At 43.2% G+C, this 23,877-nt stretch overlaps 1 protein-coding gene across 1 annotated transcript in view; it reads right to left on the reverse strand.

The window, feature by feature from the left end:
- Positions 1-23,877, reverse strand: part of LOC126203053 (copper-transporting ATPase 1) — a 569,185-nt gene that overhangs the window by 199,595 nt on the left and 345,713 nt on the right. Inside the window, 3 exon segments of the mRNA XM_049937292.1 lie at positions 6,273-6,393; positions 11,005-11,155; positions 20,330-20,498. Of these exon segments, the coding sequence (XP_049793249.1) occupies positions 6,273-6,393; positions 11,005-11,155; positions 20,330-20,498 (441 nt within the window).

The raw sequence follows: 23,877 nt of genomic DNA on the forward strand, positions 1-23,877 counted from the left end.
GGGAATCCAGCATGGTTGACATCATCTTGACCCTCTTCAAAATGTTTATACCACTCAAACTCTTATCTTACTCATAGAAGATTCACCAAAAGCCACAGTTAATATTTTGAATGTGGTGCTGCACTTTATTCCATTTTTTAAGCACAATTTAATGAAAATTCTCTGATCCATCTTTCTTGAAAGTAAAAATTCACCGAGCACTCAAAAACGCATATAACTTTTCGATAGTTCATATTCATAACAGCTGAATATGCAAACATACATGGGGAAAAGTGCACCAACTATTTTTATCTGATGTATAAAGCCCGTGAAATTAAAAAATTCCTGTTACTTTTTGATCACACTTGTATAGCACTAGAACAAAAAATTGCTTACACTATTATACTAGCCAAGACTCTTTGTGTGGTGGAGAAAAGAGTGAGGTGTTCTGCCATAATGTTCTTTGACTACTTACCTAGTGACGCGAAAAAAAAAAAAAAAATAATAATAATATATATATTTGCTTGTGTCTGTATATGTGTGGATGGATATGTGCGTGTGTGCGAGTGATACCCGTCCTTTTTTCCCCCTAAGGTAAGTCTTTCTGCTCCCGGGATTGGAATGACTCCTTACCCTCTCCCTTAAAACCCACATCCTTTCGTCTTTCCCTCTCCTTCCCCTCTTTCCTGATGAGGCAACAGTTTGTTGCAAAAGCTTGAATTCTGTGTGTATGTTTGTGTTTGTTTGTGTGTCTGTCGACCTGCCAGCACTTTCATTTGGTAAGTCACATCATCTTTGTTTATATATATATATATATATATATATATATATATGGCATGGGATTTGGAGTGGACCAGTTTCCTTGACGTTGACCTCCACCTGTCCAATGGCCAACTTCACACGTCCGTCCACATCAAACCCACCAACAAGCAACAGTACCTCCATTATGACAGCTGCCACCCATTCCACATCAAACGGTCCCTTCCCTACAGCCTAGGTCTTCGTGGCAAACGAATCTGCTCCAGTCCGGAATCCCTGAAACATTACACCAACAACCTGACAACAGCTTTCGCATCCCGCAACTACCCTCCCGGCCTGGTACAGAAGCAAATAACCAGAGCCACTTCCTCATCCCCTCAAACCCAGAATCCCCCACAGAAGAACCACAAAAGTGCCCCACTTGTGACAGGATACTTTCCGGGACTGGACCAGACTCTGAATGTGGCTCTCCAGCAGGGATACGACTTCCTCAAATCCTGCCCTGAAATGAGATCCATCCTTCATGAAATCCTCCCCACTCCGCCAAGAGTGTCTTTCCGCCGTCCACCTAACCTTCGTAACCTGTTAGTTCATCCCTATGAAATCCCCAAACCACCTTCCCTACCCTCTGGCTCCTATCCTTGTAACCGCCCCCGGTGCAAAACCTGTCCCATGCACCCTCCCACCACCACCTACTCCAGTCCTGTAACCCGGAAGGTGTACACGATCAAAGGCAGAGCCACGTGTGAAAGCACCCACGTGATTTACCAACTGACCTGCCTACACTGTGATGCATTCTATGTGGGAATGACCAGCAACAAACTGTCCATTCGCATGAATGGACACAGGCAGACAGTGTTTGTTGGTAATGAGGATCACCCTGTGGCTAAACATGCCTTGGTGCACAGCCAGCACATCTTGGCACAGTGTTACACCGTCCGGGTTATCTGGACACTTCCCACCAACACCAACCTATCCGAACTCCGGAGATGGGAACTTGCCCTTCAGTATATCCTCTCTTCTCGTTATCCGCCAGGCCTCAATCTCCGCTAATTTCCAGTTGCCGCCACTCATACCTCACCTGTCTCTCAACAACTTCTTTGCCTCTACTCTTCCACCTCGACTGACATCTCTGCCCAAACTCTTTGTCTTTAAATATGTCTGCTTGTGTCTGTATGTGTGGATGGATATGTGTGTGTGTGCGAGTGTATACCTGTCCTTTTTTCCCCCTAAGGTAAGTCTTTCCGCTCCCGGGATTGGAATGACTCCTTACCCTCTCCCTTAAAACCCACATCCTTTCGTCTTTCCCTCTCCTTCCCTCTTTCCTGATGAGGCAACAGTTTGTTGCGAAAGCTTGAATTTTGTGTGTATATTTGTGTGTCTATCGACCTGCCAGCGCTTTTGTTTGGTAAGTCTCATCATCTTTCTTTTTAGATATATTTTTTCCACGTGGAATGTTTCCCGCTGTTATATATATATATATATATATATATATATATATATATATATATATATATATATATATACAAAGCTGGAATCAGGTGTGTGTGTGTGTGTGTGTGTGTGTGTGTGTGTGTGTGTGTGTGTGTGTGTGTGTGTGTGTGTGTAGGGGAGAGAGAGCGAGAGAGAGAGAGAGAGAGAGAGAGAGAGAGAGAGAGAGATGATATTTTTAAAATAACTGATACATCTATCATCATAGCAAGGGATCACAATATTGTGGTCAATTGAACATGCAATAACTAAAATGAACCAAAACTAAACAAATTTCAATAAGCTCACTGTCATAATTTATACCAATCATGTACTCTTGTGAAAATATGAATAGCTTCAATAAGGAATGGGCAGAACACAGAAATAAGAGAAAAACCAAGAATCCACATCACAAATACTTCTAACAATAGTTCCTCTCCAGTCATGTTCGCACACCAGTCATGAGACAACCGTTTTGATCTGTATGATCACAGATCTGAGCGACGTCATATATACTGAAAATGGTTGTTATATCATTGATGGGCAAAGATGACAGTAAACTCCAATTAAACATGAATGCATGTTGATCTACCTAGATGACATAATGAGTCTCCTAATGAAAAACACTCTTCTTTGGATTTAGTATGGCCCTGTACAATTTTTTTGTAACCTCATGTACCACTAATTTTACTTTTGTTTCACCCTGCTGTGTGTGTGTTGTTCCAATGTACTGGCTGAACATTTCAAATAATTTGAAAAGGTTATACAGTGTTTGCCTTTTTTTTCTCCTTTAATGAAGTGGCACCTCCTTATGATACCAGCAAGTTATTCTGCTTTTCAACATGAGATTTTTTTAAGGTCCGTTTTTACTACTTGCAAGTAAGTAACGACAAAATCTCCAATCATCCTACCTACTTTAAAATTTGCAAGACAAACTTTCAATACAGAATAACATCTGCACATGCACGCACTTACACCTGCCTATTAGTTGTAACCTTACAGTCATAACTAGGGACAGTCAGTGCTTTAATACTAACATAAAAGATATTCAATGCTCACAAATCAGTATTGGGTTTTGGGCAGAACAGATACAGTTTAGACGCCACAGGTTTCAGTATGTTTTTGTCCACAGCACTTCTGGTGGGACTAGCAACTCTTTTTAAAGAAAAAACTTCTATGCACATATCACCACAGCAGTCACTTCAATCTGACCATGCCACAATATTAGAGCAAAATGATTTTAATTGTGCACTACAACAAAATGGTTGGATTTTGATGATGCAACAGTTATTTCTTTATCAGTGTAGGCAGTTCCTTCTATGATGAATGGGTTATTCACTGGGTATTGGCAAATAAACACCTATATATTTTGTAGTGCAGTGATGTTTCCATAATACTGCTCGAGTCATTTAAAGCCATCATTGTCAACATATTAAGATAAATTAATCTTCTTGCAAATGGATGATTCTTGTGTCTAAATCAACCTGTATCCTTGACAGAGTCATCATCATCTTTATTTCACTGTCTTCATTTCCCCTTTATCTGGCATCAGGCTGGATTGGGATTTTGATACAGACATCAAGTAAGGAAGATGATCTAAGACAAAGCATTAATGCAAACACTGGGTATCTCTGCGTGGTGCACAGGTGTTGAGCATTGTGAGAGTCTCTTTGTGGAAACAAATTTGTTGGTTGTTTAGATGCCTGGTAAATATAGCTTACTGTTGGGAATCCTCTGTGGGCTTGGTCCTTTCACTCCCTGCAGCCTTGAAACCTACTACCAACATACTAGATTGGACCTTTGTTTCAATGTCATACCCATATACCCCTGTTTTCCTACCCATTACAACCTTCTTCAGAAGTACTGGATAATTGTCGACTTCATTCAGTAACTCCCTGGCAGTATCTGCAGATCACCATTTTTAGTGAAGAGTCAACGGTTTCGGAACAACCTTTGCTGCTACACATTTCATATCCAAAACACTAAAACATTTGGCTGGCACAAGCCAAAAGGTATGCTTACATCATTCTGTTACTTCTTCACTGACATCAGTAATTGATGTGCTAGGGAATCCAGCATGGTTGACATCATCTTGACCCTCTTTGAAATGTTTATATCACTCATAAACTCTTATCTTACTCATAGAAGGTTTATCAAAAGCCATAGTTAACATTCTGAATGTGGTGCTGCACTTTATTCCATTTTTTAAGTATGTATTAGAACGAAAAGTGTGCTGTCACATAAATATATTTGTGTAAGTATTACAATACAAATCTTTTCAATGTGAGATACTTTTTGAAACTCTTCAGGCTGGACTGTTTCCATCATCACCACCACCACCACCACCACCACCACCACCACCAAAAACATTGTCACTCTCATTTTCACTTAGACATTCCTCTAGAAGCTCTATAATCTCTTCCTCAGAAAGGACAACGAGTGAAGAACTAGCCATTTTGTATCTACTAACTTGAACGTAATAATAAATAACTTGAACATGATAATTACAACCTGACTCTCAACATAATTACTACATTCAACACTTAACACAGGCTTCCTTAGATGGCAGCACTATGCAGTATTGATGCCTAGTACCGTCACATTTAGGAATGGAGCATTTGAGAGCTATGAAAAATCATATCAAGTGATGCTCAACAGCAGAGTGGAAAACAAAATTTGTGATCTCAAGTACCACTTGCCATTTGAGTGGAATGAATTAAACGATGAAATTTGGAAAAAGACACTATTATGATATTTAACCACACTGATGAAACCTATGAGAGATTATCTAGACAGTTCATCACGGGGACATTGATTAATAGACAAGTTAAAAAAAAGTGGAATTGTAAATGATAAAAGCCTTGCACAAAAATTGTGTTAGTAGAGTAAAGACCAATACAGGAGGAACAAAATGGCTGAAAGTTGAACTGGGCTTACAATGGTGAAGTATGCTCTCCTCTTTATTTTTCGTCACAGTCAATGTTAAACATAAATTAGGACGATATACAACAAAAAACCACATTTGCAGATGTAGTGATGTGGGGATCAGAAAAAAGTGTAAAGGCAAGCATATACATGGATCCAAGACACAGAAAAATTTGAGGTGAGACTAAGTCCACAAAAGAGCAAAAAATAGTAATGACAAGGGGAAGGATGGAAGGGGAAAGGAAAAAAAGTTGAAAATTTTTGCATGGGGTCAAAAGGTCAAGCACTTAATAATGATGGCAAGTTAGATAATGAAATCTGGAAAAGCATATGAAAAGTAAAAATCTGCTACCGGAGTCTAAGGCATATGATGTGGAACAGAGATGTCCCAAACGAATGTAAAAATGGCTATGTTCCAACAATGGAAAATCCTTAATAAAGTTCTATATACAACGTATTCTGAACACATTCTAGCAAAGCAGCTGGCCAATGTACTACAAAAAAATGGAAGGAACCAGAATGCAGGCAGCAGAGTTGAAATGTTTAAGAGATACTGAAGACAAGCAAGAACAGACTCATAAATGAGGAGATCAGAAAAAGGATGGGGACTTCAAAACTTCAGGACAAGATACAAACATCAAAGCTGAAGGAGAAGGCACACATGACAACAACAACAGAGGAAAGAGTGCTGAAAAAATACTTTCTGAAAGATCAGCTGGAAAGAGACCACAAGGAAGACCCACAAAGATAAAGGTATACAGTGAGTGAGTCCACAGAGAAGAGGGGAAGGAAACTAGAAGATGTGCTAAAGAAGGAGAGGAGAGGTGGAGAGACAGATAACAATGAAGGTCCTTGTTTCACAAGAAGAACAAGAAAATTAAATCATGTTGTTGTTTTTGTTGACATATAATACAAGTCAAAGATCCTATCTGCTGTAACCGTTATCCCTTTAGTGAAAAATTATTAAGATGGGCACATATCACATAGAATATCATTAGATAGTAATTGCACTTAAATGCTAGCAGATTCTTGCACTTAAAATTTTAGTAATTCTCATTTATGAGATAGGTTTTACATGCTATGCGTACTGTTAAATGCTGAACTGAGGATCATTAAGCTATTTTTTTAATTGTACTTACCATTAATGGCACACATGACAGATGTCCTTCCAAGTTCTTCCTCCTCTGTCATTTTACTGTCCACATCAGAAGGCACCTCTCCAATAGTGCGACGCATCCATTCTCTATTGCCAATCAGGACCTTAAAGTAACAGCAAAGCACATATTTTGGTTTGCATTAAAGTTTTCTAAGACTGAAGTACATCTGCTTCTATCGCGATGGCACTTTGCATTAAAGATTACTAATAAATATCAACAGTAAGATTATAAAGTGGATACATTCTAGCTATTCCATAATCATCATAAAATTGCATTCCATCAACTTTCTGATAAAGAAAATAAATACAATAAATCGACAGCCTTGGGTTGGTGTGAAGTTGTGCAGACTGGAACAATTGAACCTATCATTGTTCCCTAAAATAAGGGACATCCTACCCAAGAGCCTTCTAGGCCCTTCTAAAGTGATGTTCCATCACCCACCCAATCTTCAGAACATACAAATTTATCCCTATGCCACTCTCAATCCCTTCCACAAGGATCAAATCTCTGTGGAAGATCCAGGTGCAAGACCTGCCCAATCCACACACCCAGCACTTCCCATACGAGTGTTAATCTCATGCCATCAGAGACCGGGCCATGTACGAAAGCAGCCATGTCACTCAGCAGGTCTGCTACAATCACTGCAGAGTTTTTACATTGGTGTGACTATCAAGCAGCTGTCCAGCAATATGAACTGCCAACACCAAATTGTGGCTAATAGCAAAGAATGCAACTGAGTGGCACAACATGCAGCTGAACATAACATGCTTGATTTTAATGGCTACTTCATCACCCAAGCCATCTGGATTCTCCAATCCACCACTAGCTTTTCTGAGCTGCACAGATGGGAGCTATCCTTACAACACATTCTCCATTCCCATAATTATCCCAGCCTCCACCTAGGGTAACATACTGTCCCCACATCCTCCGCCCAACTTGTTTCCACACCCTCTGTTCTGGCACGTCTTCCCCATTCATGTGTCCCACCCTCCATTTGCCACCCTCTGCCAATAGACCTACTGATCTTTCCTGCACCTCTCTTTTTTGCTCTGTTTTCCCCACCTCCCTGCCCCACAACCTCCTGACACTGCACCTGTTGGCATTCTAGTCCCTCCACATTCTGCCACACAATGCTCCTCACTCCCCCCACCAATACACAGCTATTGCATCCCTTCCCCACTCCCTCCAGGTTGCTGCTTCCGTCCCATGTAACATTTTTCATTCTGGCCCCACTGTTGGAGTTGGTGGTCACGTGCGCATGAGAGGTGCGCTTGCTTGTTTTAAAATGTGTGTGTGTGTGTGTGTGTGTGTGTGTGGTTTTCTGATAAAGGCTGTGGCCAGTGTAAGTGTCTTAATCATGCCTGTCTGTAATTTAGCATGTCACCTTTATGGTAAGTAGCAATCTATCTTTTCTGACATTGTTGATATTCCTACCTGGAGTTTTCATTTTTTGATTTTAGTATGAAAGAGGCTAGGCACAGGGTAGGGTCTGAAACAGGGATGCAGATTTATCAGTGCAAATCCCTCTAGTACTATTTCACGTGAGTGATGGAGCAAGTGACCATACAGAAACTTATTTATATCTGCAGTAGGCAGTACAGAGGATGTGATAACAGAGAATCCAAGGGATTAGGAAGCTTCAAGTACATATAAATGCCTGTATGTACATCCTCCGATCTCTAACCTCCCCCTCCCCGTCCCCCACTCCAAATAAAAAGGCGCATAAACAAAACAATATATCTAGATACTGCAAAACACTTTACACTGCTTTTTGTAGAATTTATCAAACTCACCATGAAACAAAAATTTAATAGTTATGTAACATTAAACCTATCATTAAGTAAAACTCTATTGTGATTTGTGTGCCAAGAACATATAACAAATGATTTATAAAATACAAGGTAAAATTAACAAATCAGATACTTCAAATCATCAAAGTCTTGGCTACTCTAACTGTATAATTACTTTACATGGATGCAGTCACAGCCATAAAATATAAGGGAGTATGCATGTGGAGCAATTTGAAGTTGAAAGACCACATAAAACTAAACATACAAAAGGCAAATGTCTGACATGTTCTGTAAATTTGATCCACCTGTTTACGGAGCACTTTGAGGACATCACCCTGGACATGGCTCCTGCAAAGCATAGTTGTTTTTATCGTTACAACAATGATATGTTCATTGCCTGATCTCATGGATGTGAAGAACTGGGAGAATTCTTTGACCACATGAACAGTATCCAAAACAACATCAAATTCACGATGGAGGTAGAAACTGATGTTGCCTTCCCTTTCCTTTACGTCCTCATCTGCTGTAAAGCAAATGGGCCTCTCAGTCACAGCGTTTACCAGAAACCCACCCACATGAACTGTTATCTGCATGGTATCAGCTATTACCATCTGTCGCAGAAACGTTGCACCATTATAAAGACCTCAGTGCATCTAGCAGAAGCCACGCCAGACTCTGAAAACCTACCAAGGGAACTGAGCCATTTGTGGAAACTATTCAAGGAAACAAGCTACAACAACTACCAGATTCCGCAAGCCTTCTTTCCAAAACCACAGAAGCAGGAGGATCCCAAGTATGACTCTAAGAAGCTTGTGCTTCTGTGTACTGTGGCTCAATAACAGGAAAGTTTAGCTCGGCTCCTAGGGAGAGAAAGAACAGATTCTGTCTTCAGGGCTTCAACAAAATTTTGACAACTGTAGTAGACAATGTAGGCCTTAGAATGCCAGGAGTGTATAAAATACAGTGTGGGTGCAGACAGTTTTTTGTAAGACAAACTGTGCCTACTATTTAACACTGCTGTGTAGAACACGAGAAATGCTTTCACCTTCGGTACACTGAGAAACCAGTCATAACAGAGCATGCTCTACAAAATGGACATTGTATTGCATTCAGAGAGACATCAGTTATTACACGGAGTAAAAGTTTCTGGGATAGCATAATTAAAGAAGTGAACAAGATAAAAAATTGTAATGACACCCTCAATAAAGATCATGGTCTATAGATAAGCATGGCTTGGGACTTGGCCATCAAAAGGTTGAGGGAGGTGCATCAGATGCATAGTGCAACAAAAATATTACCTTAAACGGTATTGAAGTGAGCACCGGTGACATCACAGAAGGCAGTGCGCCTATAGAAGGATGGAAGCAGCAACCAGAAAACAATGATCACTTGACAAAGGCTGAAGAGTACACAGCAAAAAGCTTATGGATTGTAAACCACTGAACACAACTGGAAGCTCAAGAGAATTTTATGAAGTACAAATCACCATGAAACCATGCATTCTTGTACGATGTATAAATACCTCATTCAGTGAATATATTGGTATTGCTCCTCAGTTTGGGACTCCTACCAGACAGGATTGGTCGACAATACTGTATCCACTGGCTGCCACCAGCGACAGGCCGACAACCTCACAGCTGTGTAGCACAGTTAGCCACAGCTCTGGTCTGCTAGTAACAAAACAGCCGACACCGACACAAACATGCTGGGCTATTTTCAACCAGTCCTCAAGCAGCCTCCACAGTGCTGGCCAGCACCAGTCTCACTACTAGCAGCACGTGTGTTGCAGTAAACAGTGCTGCAATCATAAGCACTCATTCTCTTTCACGAAATTATAAATTGTCCACCCGCTGAGCGTCACACCAGAACCCTACTGCCAAGATACTTAGGTTACTGGCCAACTTCTCTGCGGCCAGTTCATGCTACAGGTTTCTGATGGCCACAGCTAGCAGCCTACTGATGCGAGTTCTCTTTGCCAAACTGAATGAAGTGCATCTCACCACAGCATCCAAGCAACCGAGCCATTACGAATGAAACACACACAACACTAGAGTAATACGACGCCGATGTTTTGTGTATTTTATTCATAACGTATAAAACATTCTACCAAGAGCTGATGGAACCGTCAATAAATACGTCCGAGTCATCACCGAGAGTATCCTCCATTCACCGCTCTGCTAGACTTCTGTCTCAGCCATTCTCCAATTAACTACTTCCGTGGACTGTCTCGACGCTCCTCGAGCTCACTTCCTTTCCCGACCCTACTGCCAATAATCCTCTAACACCCTGCCACTCACTACCAACCGTGGCCCCCGTGGACTTCTACATTGTGAGAACATTCTAGTGCAATTTCAGTGCCTGAACTTCACCCTGAACCAAATAGTGTGGACTCATATCCCCAGACACTGTGTATTGTATTCTGATCATTGGACTTAACAAACATACAACTGCTCTTTGTTACCTAGCCACTTCAATTTCAGCATGTTGCTCCTCTTAGTCATGAACACTAAAGAGGAAATAGACAGAGGAAATAGACAAGATGGAAGGAAGAGCCATGTAGTTTTTCACTATTTTATTTGGTATGCACAAAAGTTCCATGGAGATGCTAATCCAGTCTTAGTGGCAGACACTAGAAGAGAGGCACTGTGCGTCAACTTGTGGGTAAAATCCAAGCATATTTATTCGTAGAAGACTAACTCAGCTGTATGCTTTCTTGTATTTACGTGAAAAGATTGTGAAGGTGAAATTAGAGGGATGTGAGCCAACTATCATTTTGCTGTGCACCATTCACAACTGAAAGGGAGAATGCAATGATACACGAGGCACCCTCTGCTGACAGAGTGTAGGTGTAGATGTAGATGTAAATGTAGATGTAGATGTAAACTTTTCACTGAACAGGCGATAGAAAATGCAATGCACCTCACCTCGTAGGAATCCACAGTGTTCTCAACCACACTGCTTCCATTGATTGTGAGCAGCTGCTCTAGCTTTGCTGCACCCTTTTCTTTGCTGCTGTACTCACTGAGGGTTAAGTCAATTGGCACACCACTTATAACTGCCGACTTTACGCCATTCCTGCAATGAAAAATAAGACACAGAAATTGTAAAACAGTGACAAGCCAAAGAATCCATATAGCACTTTTGATGAAATACACCAAGGTCACAACTGTCATGTTGTAGAGCATGCTCCGCAACAGGATACTGTGTGTTTCCAGTATACACCCTCTGCCTATACTCAATCATCTTAACTGTTAACTTGATGAAACTTAACACAAGCTTGCCATTTTTCTTCTCCCATCCATCGATTTTTTTCTTTTAACATCACCTCCATATTTCCTCCAATGTATTAGTGTACAGTACCTACTGACTGAGGTGTTTAATGGCAGCAAGTTAACAATTAAGACCTGATGTGTACCTCATCCATAGTTCTAAATGGACTACACTGGGCAACACACCAAGGAGTGGATGTAAGAGGAATTATAGCAAAATTGCAATTGGAGTAAAGAAAGGAAGACTGATGTGTATTAGAAAGTAAAATATTTTTCTGACACAGTATGTGCTTACATATTATATTCAGCAAAATCTCCGAGAAAGAATTCTGTGAACTGCATTTAAAATATAGATCCATTGGAAAATGTTACTTATTCCTTGGGCTAGTTAGCTCTCTAATGATGTTGAACTTAGTATGTAATCCACATGCTCTGTGGAAAGAAGTGTCACTTTCGTCTAATTTGAAAAGGGAAGAGCAGGGGCATGTGGCAAAGACAATTGTTAAGGATTGATTATGTCAACATTGGACAGAAAGTAAAATAGATGGGGAGCTATCTTGTATTCCTGGAAACAGTAAGCACTGGTCTCAATCAACTGAGAACACCTGGTACATTGAGTAAACTACAAAACAAAAAAAAAGAGAAGGAAGTTAATAGCACATTGATACAAATGTCATCCAAGTGTCACCCTAGACGGACAAGGAAACATAATACAAAACATGTATGAAGAAATTACCCCGGCATTTACATGAAGTTATTCAGGCCAGTTCATGGAAAACCTGAGCTAGAACGACTGGATGAGGATCTGAGCCCTATTTCCCCTGAATGTGTGACCATTGTCTCTACCACAATACCATCCCATTTCTTTTGAAATTGAATGAATGTAAGTACAAGTTGTTAAAAGAAAAGAGAACTGTGAATATTTCACGTTACTAATGAAGCTATCATAGTGAATAGTACCAAGGAAAGCTGAACGCAAATTACCATTATTCAAAAACCACAGAAAGAAATTAGGAACCATGTGATAGACCCATGCTCGTATCTCTGACTTCATACAAAATAATAATAAATATATCCAATGAAGTTCATTTATTACTCAACCATGTAAGACAAAAATAATATTACACAAGATGAAGATAGTGATCTTTCATTAAAGTAACTTGACATAGGGCAAAAGTAGAGTGGCAACTTAATGAATTTGTCCAGTTTCTAATATGGTTTGTTGTATCAATCATTCATAAATGAGACACTACGAGTAACATTTTTTGCCATTTGGGCAGCAAAATAACTAACAAGGTGTGAAGTAAAGTGTATATAAAATGCAGACTAGCAATAGCAAAGAATGCATTTCTGAAAAATAGAAATTTATTAACATGCAATATAGGTAGTCTTTTCTGAAGGTATTCATATGGAGTGTAGCCTTACCTAGGGAGTAAAATTACAACACACTAAGATCAAAGAAGGATATTGCTTATACCATGCAAAAGCTGCTTTTAACAAGAGAAGAAACCTTTTCATATCCAGCTGCACACACAACCATCTCAGGAAAAACCTTATAAAGACGTTTGTTTGGGGTGAGCTGCTGCACGGAAGTGAAACACAGAAACTCAGAGAAGCAAAAAACATGAAATAACAGCCTCCAAGTTGTGGTGCTACCACAGAATGCTCAATATTTCCTGGGGAGACAAAATATCAAACAGAGAGGTGCTCCAGACTGGAGGAAGCCTTGTCCCCTGAATCTTATCAAATGCAGAAGGGGCACATGGGTCTGTCATCTACAGAGACATCACGGAGTCATCAAAAGTATAATTGAAGGAACAGTAGAAGGGAAGAATGCAAGAGGCAGACAGACTAGAATACATCAACTAGATCATGGAGGATGCCAGATGCACTACCGATGCTGTACTTAAGACAAATGCCAAAGACAGAAATGCATGGCAAGCTGCTGCTAACTGACCAGATGGTAAAAGACCAAAGAGGCACCTTTGTACACAAGTGAGATTCGGACAACAAGGATCTCAGACAATGAGAGAATAGAAGCTTGTGGAATGTTTAAAATTAGATTGGTAGGTTGAGTAATGAGGAGATACTTAATCAAATTGGGAAGAAGAGCAATTCACAACACAACTTGACTAAAAGATAAGATCAGTTGATACGGCAACCCAGAGGCATAAAGGGATCATCAATTTGGTGAAAGAACATGCACGCACGCACGCACGCACACACACACACACACACACACACACACACACACACACACACACACACACACAGAGAGAGAGAGAGAGAGAGAGAGAGAGAGAGAGAGAGAGAGAGAGAGAGAGTGTGTGTGTGTGTGACCGGGAAGGGGTGTTGGTTGGTTGGTTGGTTGGTTTGGGTTGAAGGGACCAAACAGCAAGGTCATCAGTCCCTTGTTTTAAATGTGGTCCTTTCCGATAATGTGATGTCTGAGAAAAGTCAGAACAATAAAAGGGAAAAGGCTAAAAAATGCAAAAGGGCAGTCATGTTGTCAATGGTAAAACAAAATAAGGTAAGTCAGCAAGAGAGAGAACCCAACACTATGAGAGAGGCAGGAAATATCCCACCTGTGAAGCAGCAGAGGCAAGACCAGCTGCGACTTAAAAGGTGGAACCGCTAGAATGTAGATGTGCGTATGGGAAAAGGAGACTAACCAATCCTAAAAAAATGATAAAAACAGAGTAAAAGGGGAGAAAAGAGGATCGTGGTCAGGGAGGGGAGTCGGTAGTCTCCAAACACGGCTTAGAGTGGGAGAGACCCCAACACCCACCGGCCTGCCCCAACACCAGAGAGAGATTAAAAAACCTTAAAACTGAGAATAAAAACCACTTTCCCAGAGGAAACTGAGAACCAGGTCGACCATCTGGGAATCGTGAGCCAACATCAAAGGTAAAGTGCAGGGGAGCCTGTACTTAGAACGAAGAACCAAAAGAAGGGGGCATTCAACCAAAATGTGGGCTACTGACTGGAAGGCGCCACAACCACAAAGGGGGTGTGGCTCGTCACGCAAAAGAAAACCATGGGTCAGCCTGGTATGGCCAATGCAGAGACGACCCAGTGTGGTCTAGTCTTTTCCGGAGAGGCGAAAGCAAGAATGCCACGGGCCTGGTGTCACCTCAATCGCACGAAGTTTATTAGACAGGGAAGTAGCCTCCCAAGAGTTGGCCCATGACTGTGCGAAGTGGGATTTGATGCGAAGCCGTAAATCCGCTGCAGGAGGGGTTACAGAAAACGGGGGGTAAGTGACTGCTCCCCCAGCCAAATGATCAGTGAGCTCATTACCCTGGATAAAATGGTTCAAATGGTTCTGAGCACTATGGGACTCAACTTCTGAGGCCATCAGAACTAACCTAAGGACATCACACACATCCATGCCCGAGGCAGGATTCGAACCTGTGACCGTACCGGTCTCACGGTTCCAAACTGTAGCAAGTAGAACCGCACGGCCACTCTGGCCGGCATTACCCGGGATACCCACATGGCCAGGGACCCAAAGGAAGATACGGAACAAGCAGCACAGTGAATATCAGCGATGGCGCGAAAAACACCGGTCAATACCCAGAAGGCCACTCATTGAGTCTGTACATAACAAAATGCGGTTGTGTTGGGACTGTTTAACAAAGGTAAGGGCCCGGGAAATTGCCATCAATTCCGCAGTAAACACCCCACATGTAGGTGGCAGCAGATGATTTTCCCTTCCAACAGAGGACGCGAAGGCATATCCCATATAATCAGCATATTTAGAGCCATCAGTGTAAAAAACAACAGCATCCCGAAACTCCCATAAAATTCAGCGGAAAAAGGAACGGAACACCATCGGGGGATGGAATCTTTCGGACTTCAGTGGAGATTCGAGGCCGAGGACCTAACCAGGGGGGGTGGAGGTGGAGGGGAGGGAGGGGAGGGAGTGAGGAAGACAGGACAAAGAAGAAAGCTGAAAATCACGGCAAAGAGACCTAAGGCGGAGCCCAACCGGTAAACCCGCCCGAGGGCGGGAATCAGGTGGGCGACGTCCATGGTCTTGGCACAGGAGAGAATAGGAAGGATGAGTGGGAGAGGAACGGACAGCGAGTGCATAAGACACCAGAAGCTGGGACCGCCGAACAGAAAGGGGGGGGGGGGGGGGGGGGAGGATCCCAGCTTCAACCAGGAGACTACCAACAGGGCTAGTAGGGAAGACACCAGTGGCCAAACGGATACCACAATGGTGGACTGGATCCAGCACATGCAGTGTGGAAGGAGCAGCTGAACCATAAACTTGACAACCGTAGTCTAAGCAAGACAGAACTAGAGCATGATAAAGACGGAGAAGGAGGGAGCGGTCCGCACCCCAAGAGGAGTGGGCAAGGAAGAGAAGAACATTGAGTTTACGGAAACATCCTACCTTCAGAAGTCTGATATGGGGCAGCCAAGTGAGCTTGTTGTTGAAAAGAAGACCCAGGAAACAAAACTGTGGGACCACAGGCAATTGTTGTGCATCGAGATAGAGCTCTGGATCAGGGTGGATCGTAGTACGGTGACAGAAGTGGACCACCCACGATTTTAAAGGAGAGAATTGAAACCCGTGTGAGAGGGTCCATGCAGAGACACACCGTATAGCTCTTTGGAGCTGCCATTCTGCAGAGGCGATCAAAGAGGAACTAACCCAAATGCAGAAATCATCCACATACAGGGCAGGGGCGACCAAAGGACCGACAGAGGCCACAAGTCCATCGATAGCAATGAGGAAAAGAAGTACACTCAAGACAGAACCCTGTGGGATGCCAGTCTCCTGGGTCCGTGGAGAACTAATAACAGTACCAACCCGAACCCTGAATGACTGATGGAACAGGAACTGGCGGATAAAATTCGGGAGTGGGCCCCGAAGACCCCACTGATGAAGTGTAAGTAAGATGTGATGGCACCAGGCCGTGTCGTAGGCCTTGCGTAGGTCAAAAACACTGCAACCAAATGACGGCGCTAGGAAAAAGCTTGCTGAACTGCGTATTCCTAGCAAAGTAAATGATCGATCGAAGACCGTCCCTCTCGGAAGCCGCTCTGGTAAGGGGACAATAGATTCGAGGATCCAACTGAGCCGACGGGCTACCATCCATTCAAGTAACTTGCACACAATTGTCAGACCAATTGGCTGATAGCTGTCAACAAATAGGGGGTTCTTACCAGGTTTAAGGACAGGAACCACGATGCTATCCCTCCACTGTGAAGGAAAGTCACCCTGGAGCCAGATACGGTTAAACACCCAGAGAAGATGTTGCCGTTGTGGAGCACTGAGATGTTGAAGCAGTTGGTTATGAATAGTCTGGGCCAGGGGCTGTATCATGAGAAGAAGAAAGTGCGGAAAGAAATTCCCATTCAGTAAAAGGTTCGTTATAAGATTCTGACTGACAAGTGGTAAAATAATAAGGTGGAAGCTTCGGCCCACTGTTTCCTGCGAAGGAAAGCAGCCGGATAGGAGGCCGAAGCTGACGCCATTGCAAAATGGGTCGCAAGATGTTCCACAAGAACAAACGGGTCCATACAAAAGCCATCTGGGAGGTGAAGGCCTGGGAGGGTGGACTGCCGATGGCAACCTTGGAGAGAGAGAAGTGTAGCCCATACCCGTGAAATAGGGACAGTAGAACCGAGGGAAGAAACAAAGCGTTCCCAACATATCCGTTTGCTCTGTTTGATTAAGTAATGGGCTTTAGCGTGAAGGCACTTAAAGGTAATAAGGCCGGCAAGAGATAGGTGCCACGTAAGGTGTTGCAAAGCTCGACGGCGATCACGGATGGCAATGGCAATAGCCATACTCCACCACGGGACTTGCCAGTGACGAAATGGTCCAAATGAGCGCAAGGCTATCAGCGCAAACAATTGCATCAGACACATCACGTAGGACGTCATCAATACAACCCGACAAAGAAGGAGAAAACACGACCTGTGCAGTGTATAGAGGCCAACCGGCGCATTGGAAATACCAACGAGGTAACCCGTCCATCGGGGAGCGGGAAGGGAGAGAGAGAATCAACGGGAAATGGTCACCATCACAAAAGTCGTCGTGTGGCGACCAGTGTAATGAAGGGAGGAGAAAGGGAGAAGAAAGAGAAAGATCAATGGCGGAAAAGGTACCATGACCAGCACTGAAATGTGTAGGGGAGCCATCATTAAGAAGGCACAAGTCATGGTCTGTAATAAACGCCCTAAGAGAAGACCTCGTGAAGATGGAAATGCACTGGCCCACAAGGGATGATGAGCATTAAAATCCCCAAGAAGAAGGAAGGGAGGTGGAAGTTGCTGAAGAAGGGCAGTTAAGGCAGCAGGTGTAAGAGTCCTGTCAGGATGGACATAAAGATTGCAAACCGTGACCTCAGAGTCCAGGTGGACCCTAACAGCAACCGCTTCCAATGTAGTCTGAAGAGGAATCCATGTGCTAGCAACGTCCGTATGGACCAACGTACAAACACCACCAGAGGCCTGCAGGGGGCCAACCTGATTTCAACAGAACACACAGAAGCCACGGAAGGTCGGTGAGTGATCATCAGTAAAATGAGATTCCTGTAGAACCACACAAGCTGCAGAGTACGATCAAATAAGGGTTTCAATTCCGGAAGGTGACGGTAGTATCCATGACAATTCCATTGGATAACCACAGAACGATGATTTAAATAGGGGCTGAACAGGTTGAAGCCAGTCATACCACCGGGTCACCACCCGTCACCAACAAGGAGGGGGCGACATCCATGAACCACAGATCAGAATGATTGTGAAGCCAGGGATGGGACCTCTGGTGACACCAGAGGCTCTTTGTAATGGGATTTATGTTTCTTCTTCTTTTCAGGTTGAGATCGAGGAGGGCTGTGTGGCATAAAGGAGCCAGCTGCAGCAAGATCGGGAACAGAAAGAGATCGGGCGACCTGGGGGCCGACAGACCGTGGTTCTCGCGGTCGTTGTGTGGCAGCAGACCTTTGGCCTGGAAGGTGCGGGGAAGGGGCATCCCGAGAGGGGCGCCCTTGACCGGCAGATGCCGAAGGAGCGGGACACCTCTCTGGCTGGGGAGGGGGAGCAGCACCCAGAGGAGAAGGTGTGGGAGCCACAGGGGAGGGGGGGAGGAGAGGGGTCCGGGACTGGGGTAAGGAAGGGGGAGGAAGGGGTGAAGATGTAACTAAAGCATAAGTAGATGTCATGGACACAGGGTGAAGACGTGTATACTTCTTACGAGCCTCTGTGTAGGTTGAACAATCAAGGGACTTATACTCCTGTATCTTCTTTTCCTTCTTATGTACTGGGCAATCTGGTGAACGCACAGGGACTCCCCTCATGGAGTGGACATCCACAGTCACCACAGAGAGGGGCCTGTGAACAGCGGGAAGACATGTGTCCAAAACGCGAGCACTTAAAATACCTCATAGGAGGTGGGATGTACGGCTTCACATCACATCGATAAACCATAATCTCAGGGAGCATATCCCCTTCAAAGGCCAGGATAAAGGCACCAGTATCAATGCGACTGTCCTTAGGACCCTTCTGAACACACCAAACAAAGTGAACACCCCGCCGTCCGAGTTTTCCCTAAGTTCCTCATCAGTTTGAAGGATGAGGTGCCTGTGAAAAATCACGCCTTGAACCATATTTAGAGACTGGTGGGGGGTAACGGACACAGGAATTGTGCCAAGATGGGTACAGGCACAAAGGGCCGCAGACTGGGCAGCTGAAGCAGTTCTGATCAGCAACGAACCCGAGCGCATCTTGCTCAGGGAGTCCACTTCGCCAAACTTGTCTTCAATGTGTTCCACAAAGAATAAAGGTTTGGTATTGGTGAATGTATCCCCACCAGTCCTGGTGCAAACCAGATGGCAGGGGAAAGGTTTTGCCCCTAGCCGACGGGTCTGACCCTCTTCCCAGGGGGTAGCCACGGAAGGGAAGGCCGAAGGGGCAGGAGAAGCAGCACTAGAAGAATCAGTTCCACGCAGAGAGACGGCTGCAGAAGAACGGCCAGAGTTCTGGACCCGTATGTGTTTCATTTGCATAGCCTCCACCCTGATACCACCCACTCTGATCAGGGGCTCTCCTCACGGGCGACACCCAGCCACAGCCAGGGCCGTCTGGCACGGCAGCCATTGCTGGGAGTTCTGATGCTCCAGGACGACGAGCAACCACTCCAAGGTATCAGAAGTGTGATCCATGTGTGTTCAGCGGGCTCAACCAAAAGGGTACATAGCGACCCCACCACACGGGCTGGCTACTGTGCTGGCTATGCACCCTAGCATCAGACAACGACGTGAAAGAAAAGGTTGGAATGAACTAGGAGGGCACACGTCAGAGACAGTAGGTAAGGTGCTCTTCCCCAAATGGCTCACACTATGGAAGAGAAATTTAGTAATGAACCCCAGAGGGGGACCAGGGAGTGCCAAAAGGAGGTGATTACACAACAAAGCCAAATTGTAAAACCAACAGAACCAGGAGGATAGCGGGGCCAACATAAGCAAGGACGCCAAGAGAGGGAGAGGAGAGGAGAGGGCGAGGGGGAAGGAGCAAGGAGAGGAAAGGAGGGGAAGGGGAAGGAAATGCAGCTGTGGAAAGAAGGAAGGCTGCAATAGCTCTGGGCCCCGTGCTCGCCACGCGCGTATCCACAAAAGAGTTGTGGACCCCCTTGGGGGGGGGGGGGGGGGGAGCTAAAATTGTAGAGGGAGGCTAAGGGATGGACACAGTAAGCAGGTTCAGCTGGATGTAGGTTGCAGTAGTTATGTGGAGCTAAGATGGCCTGCATTGGATAGATTTTCATAGGAAAGTGTACTAAATCAATCTTCCAACTATAGACCACAGCAACACCAATAATAGAATCTCTTACTCCAAAAATCTCAGTCCACTATTTTTTTGTTTCCTGTTTTGAAAAAACTGAGATTTTGCTTTACAAATACTTTGCAGAATAGACACATATTTTAGGAAAGAAAGTGTGTTTATTATTTCCTACAAAATAAAGTACCTCATGCGATTAGTGAAGTTGGCCAGCATCTCCGACTGCCTGCCACTGGTCAGCATGCCATTGAGGCCAGAAACCGTGCACCGCAGGCCGCATCCAGGCACAGCTTGGAAGCCGGAGCACTTCCCATTGACCTCCGTGCCCAGTACCTCCTTGACGAACTTCACAATGGCTGCAACAAGGCAGTTTTCATTACCAGTATTTGCTTATTATATATCTCTCACTTTTCAAATGTTACACTTCATTTCAAGTAACAAATATAAAATTGAATAATCTAACTCTACAATAGTTCAGATTTAGCCTTGGCTGACAGAAGCAGCAGAATAACATGTTTTGTTTTTGAGCACATGGCTAATTTCCTATCACCTCTCCACTCAGCTGTATTTGTTGTTCACATTATTTGCAATCAGTTTTGATGCTTATGATGGCTTCATAGTCAAGCACTGGATATTAGTACAAACAAAAATACAGGCATCAACATAGCCAATAAGATGTCAAGCACAGAAAAGCATTTCCATGCATATTTTATTTCTGCATACATAACATTAAGTCTAAAAACAAATATTGAAACATGCCACCAATGAAACTGACTTTTTTTTATCATGTCTTGACATCCAGTTTGAAACTCATACTGTGATTGTAGGAATATTATATGTATTATGTATTTTTCTGTACATGACATCTTGTTGCCAATGTTGGTGACTGCATTTTACTTTGTAATGATATGTAGATGTCTGAATATGACGCCATAAAAAGCTTCAAAATCAGTTGCAAATAAAGCAAACAATAAACACAAAATGAAATGGTTCATGTGCTCCAGAACAAAACAATTTACAGCTGGAGTCACCATTATTCAGTGTCATGAAAGCAAGAAGGATAGTAAATTCTGATGTACAAGGCAGCTTGCACAAGAAGCTGTTTCCTTCTATTCCTGGAGCATCACTACCACCTGAGCTATCGATATATGCTAGGGTCCTCTTTTGTGTGCTGTAATATTAAACTGAGAAGAATTTTTCAACTAGGAAAAGCAACACATTTCATATGATTCCAATTGTGTAAAATAAGGAAATAAAGAATAGTTATTTGCATACACAATACTACTAAATGTATAAGAAGGTCACAGTATGGCTTTACTCCATTTCATTATACAATGTTGTGAGAATTCTGCATTTAAGAAAATTTTTTAAATGCACAAGAATGGGAGGGGGGGAATCTCCCTATAACAACTGTGTGTTCTGAGAGTGATAATTTAAACAATTAACATAAGCTGTCTTCAGAATCTTTCTTTACATGATTATTACAATTTATTTAGCTCCTAATCCAATGGCTTACTTTCACTACTGATTTTCATATGTGATATGCAAGGAAGTAAAGGTATGGAGCCAACATTCAGCAGTACGTACTTTATTGAAGTAATTGGCTCAACCTAGGTCAAAACTCCTGACACAAAGCAAAAATCAATACACTGATATTACTTAAACAATAATCATTTCCCCCCCATGAACCATGGACCTTGCCGTTGGTGGGGAGGCTTGCGTGCCTCAGCGATACAGATGGCCATACCGTAGGTGCAACCACAACGGAGGGGCATCTGTTGAGAGGCCAGACAAACATGTGGTTCCTGAAGAGGGGCAGCAGCCTTTTCAGTAGTTGCAGGGGCAACAGTCTGGATGATTGACTGATCTGGCCTTGTAACATTAACCAAAACGGCCTTGCTGTGCTGGTACTGCGAACGGCTGAAAGCAAGGGGAAACTACAGCCGTAATTTTTCCCGAGGACATGCAGCTCTACTGTATGATTAAATGATGATGGCGTCCTCTTAGGTAAAATATTCCGGAGGTAAAATAGTCCCCCATTCGGATCTCCGGGCGGGGACTACTCAAGAGGACGTCGTTATCAGGAGAAAGAAAACTGGCGTTCTACGGATCGGAGTGTGGAATGTCAGATCACTTAATCGGGCAGGTAGATTAGAAAATTTAAAAAGGGAAATGGATAGGTTAAAGTTAGATATAGTGGGAATTAGTGAAGTTCGGTGGCAGGAGGAACAAGACTTTTGGTCAGGTGATTACAGGGTTATAAATACAAAATCAAATAGGGGTAATGCAGGAGTAGGTTTAATAATGAATAAAAGAATAGGAGTGCGGGTTAGCTACTACAAACAGCATAGTGAACACATTATTGTGGCCAAGATAGACACAAAGCCCATGCCTACTACAGTAGTACAAGTTTATATGCCAACTAGCTCTGCAGATGATGAAGAAATAGATGAAATGTATAACGAGATAAAAGAAATTATTCAGGTAGTGAAGGGAGACGAAAATTTAATAGTCATGGGTGACTGGAATTCGTCAGTAGGAAAAGGGAGAGAAGGAAACATAGTAGGTGAATATGGATTGGGGGGAAGGAATGAAAGAGGAAGCCGCCTTGTAGAATTTTGCACAGAGCATAACTTAATCATAGCTAACACTTGGTTCAAGAATCCTGAAAGGAGGCTGTATACATGGAAGAAGCCTGGAGATACTGACAGGTTTCAGATAGATTATATAATGGTAAGACAGAGATTTAGGAACCAGGTTTTAAATTGTAAGACATTTCCAGGGGCAGATGTGGATTCTGACCACAATCTATTGGCTATGAACTGCAGATTGAAACTGAAGAAACTGCAAAAAGGTGGGAATTTAAGGAGATGGGATCTGGCTAAACTGAAAGAACCAGAGGTTGTAGAGAGTTTCAGGGAGAGCATAAGGGAACAATTGACAGGAATGGGGGAAAGAAATACAGTAGAAGAAGAATGGGTAGCTCTGAGAGATGAAGTGGTGAAGACAGCAGACGATCAAGTAGGTAAAAAGACGAGGGCTAATAGAAATCCTTGGGTAACAGAAGAAATATTGAATTTAATTGATGAAAGGAGAAAATATAAAAATGCAGTAAATGAAGCAGGCAAAAAGGAATACAAACGTCTCAAAAATGAAATTGACAGGAAGTGCAAAATGGCTAAGCAGGGATGGCTAGAGGACAAATGTAAGGATGTAGAGGCTTGTCTCACTAGGGGTAAGATAGATACTGCCTACAGGAAAATTAAAGAGACCTTTGGAGAGAAGAGAACCACTTGTATGAATATCAAGAGCTCAGATGGAAACCCAGTTCTAAGCAAAGAAGGGAAGGCAGAAAGGTGGAAGGAGTATATAGAGGGTTTATACAAGGGAGATGTACTTGAGGAAAATATTATGGAAATGGAAGAGGATGTAGATGAAGATGAAATGGGAGATAAGATACTGCGTGAAGAGTTTGACAGAGCACTGAAAGACCTGAGTCGAAACAAGGCCCCGGGAGTAGACAACATTCCATTAGAACTACTGATGGCCTCGGGAGAGCCAGTCCTGACAAAACTCTACCATCTGGTGAGCAAGATGTACGAGACAGGCGAAATACCCTCAGACTTCAAGAAGAATATAATAATTCCAATCCCAAAGAAAGCAGGTGTTGACAGATGTGAAAATTACCGAACTATCAGTTTAATAAGTCACAGCTGCAAAATACTAACGCGAATT

This window comes from Schistocerca nitens, chromosome 9 (genome assembly GCF_023898315.1).
Source record: "Schistocerca nitens isolate TAMUIC-IGC-003100 chromosome 9, iqSchNite1.1, whole genome shotgun sequence".
In the NCBI taxonomy this organism is placed as follows: domain Eukaryota; kingdom Metazoa; phylum Arthropoda; class Insecta; order Orthoptera; family Acrididae; genus Schistocerca; species Schistocerca nitens.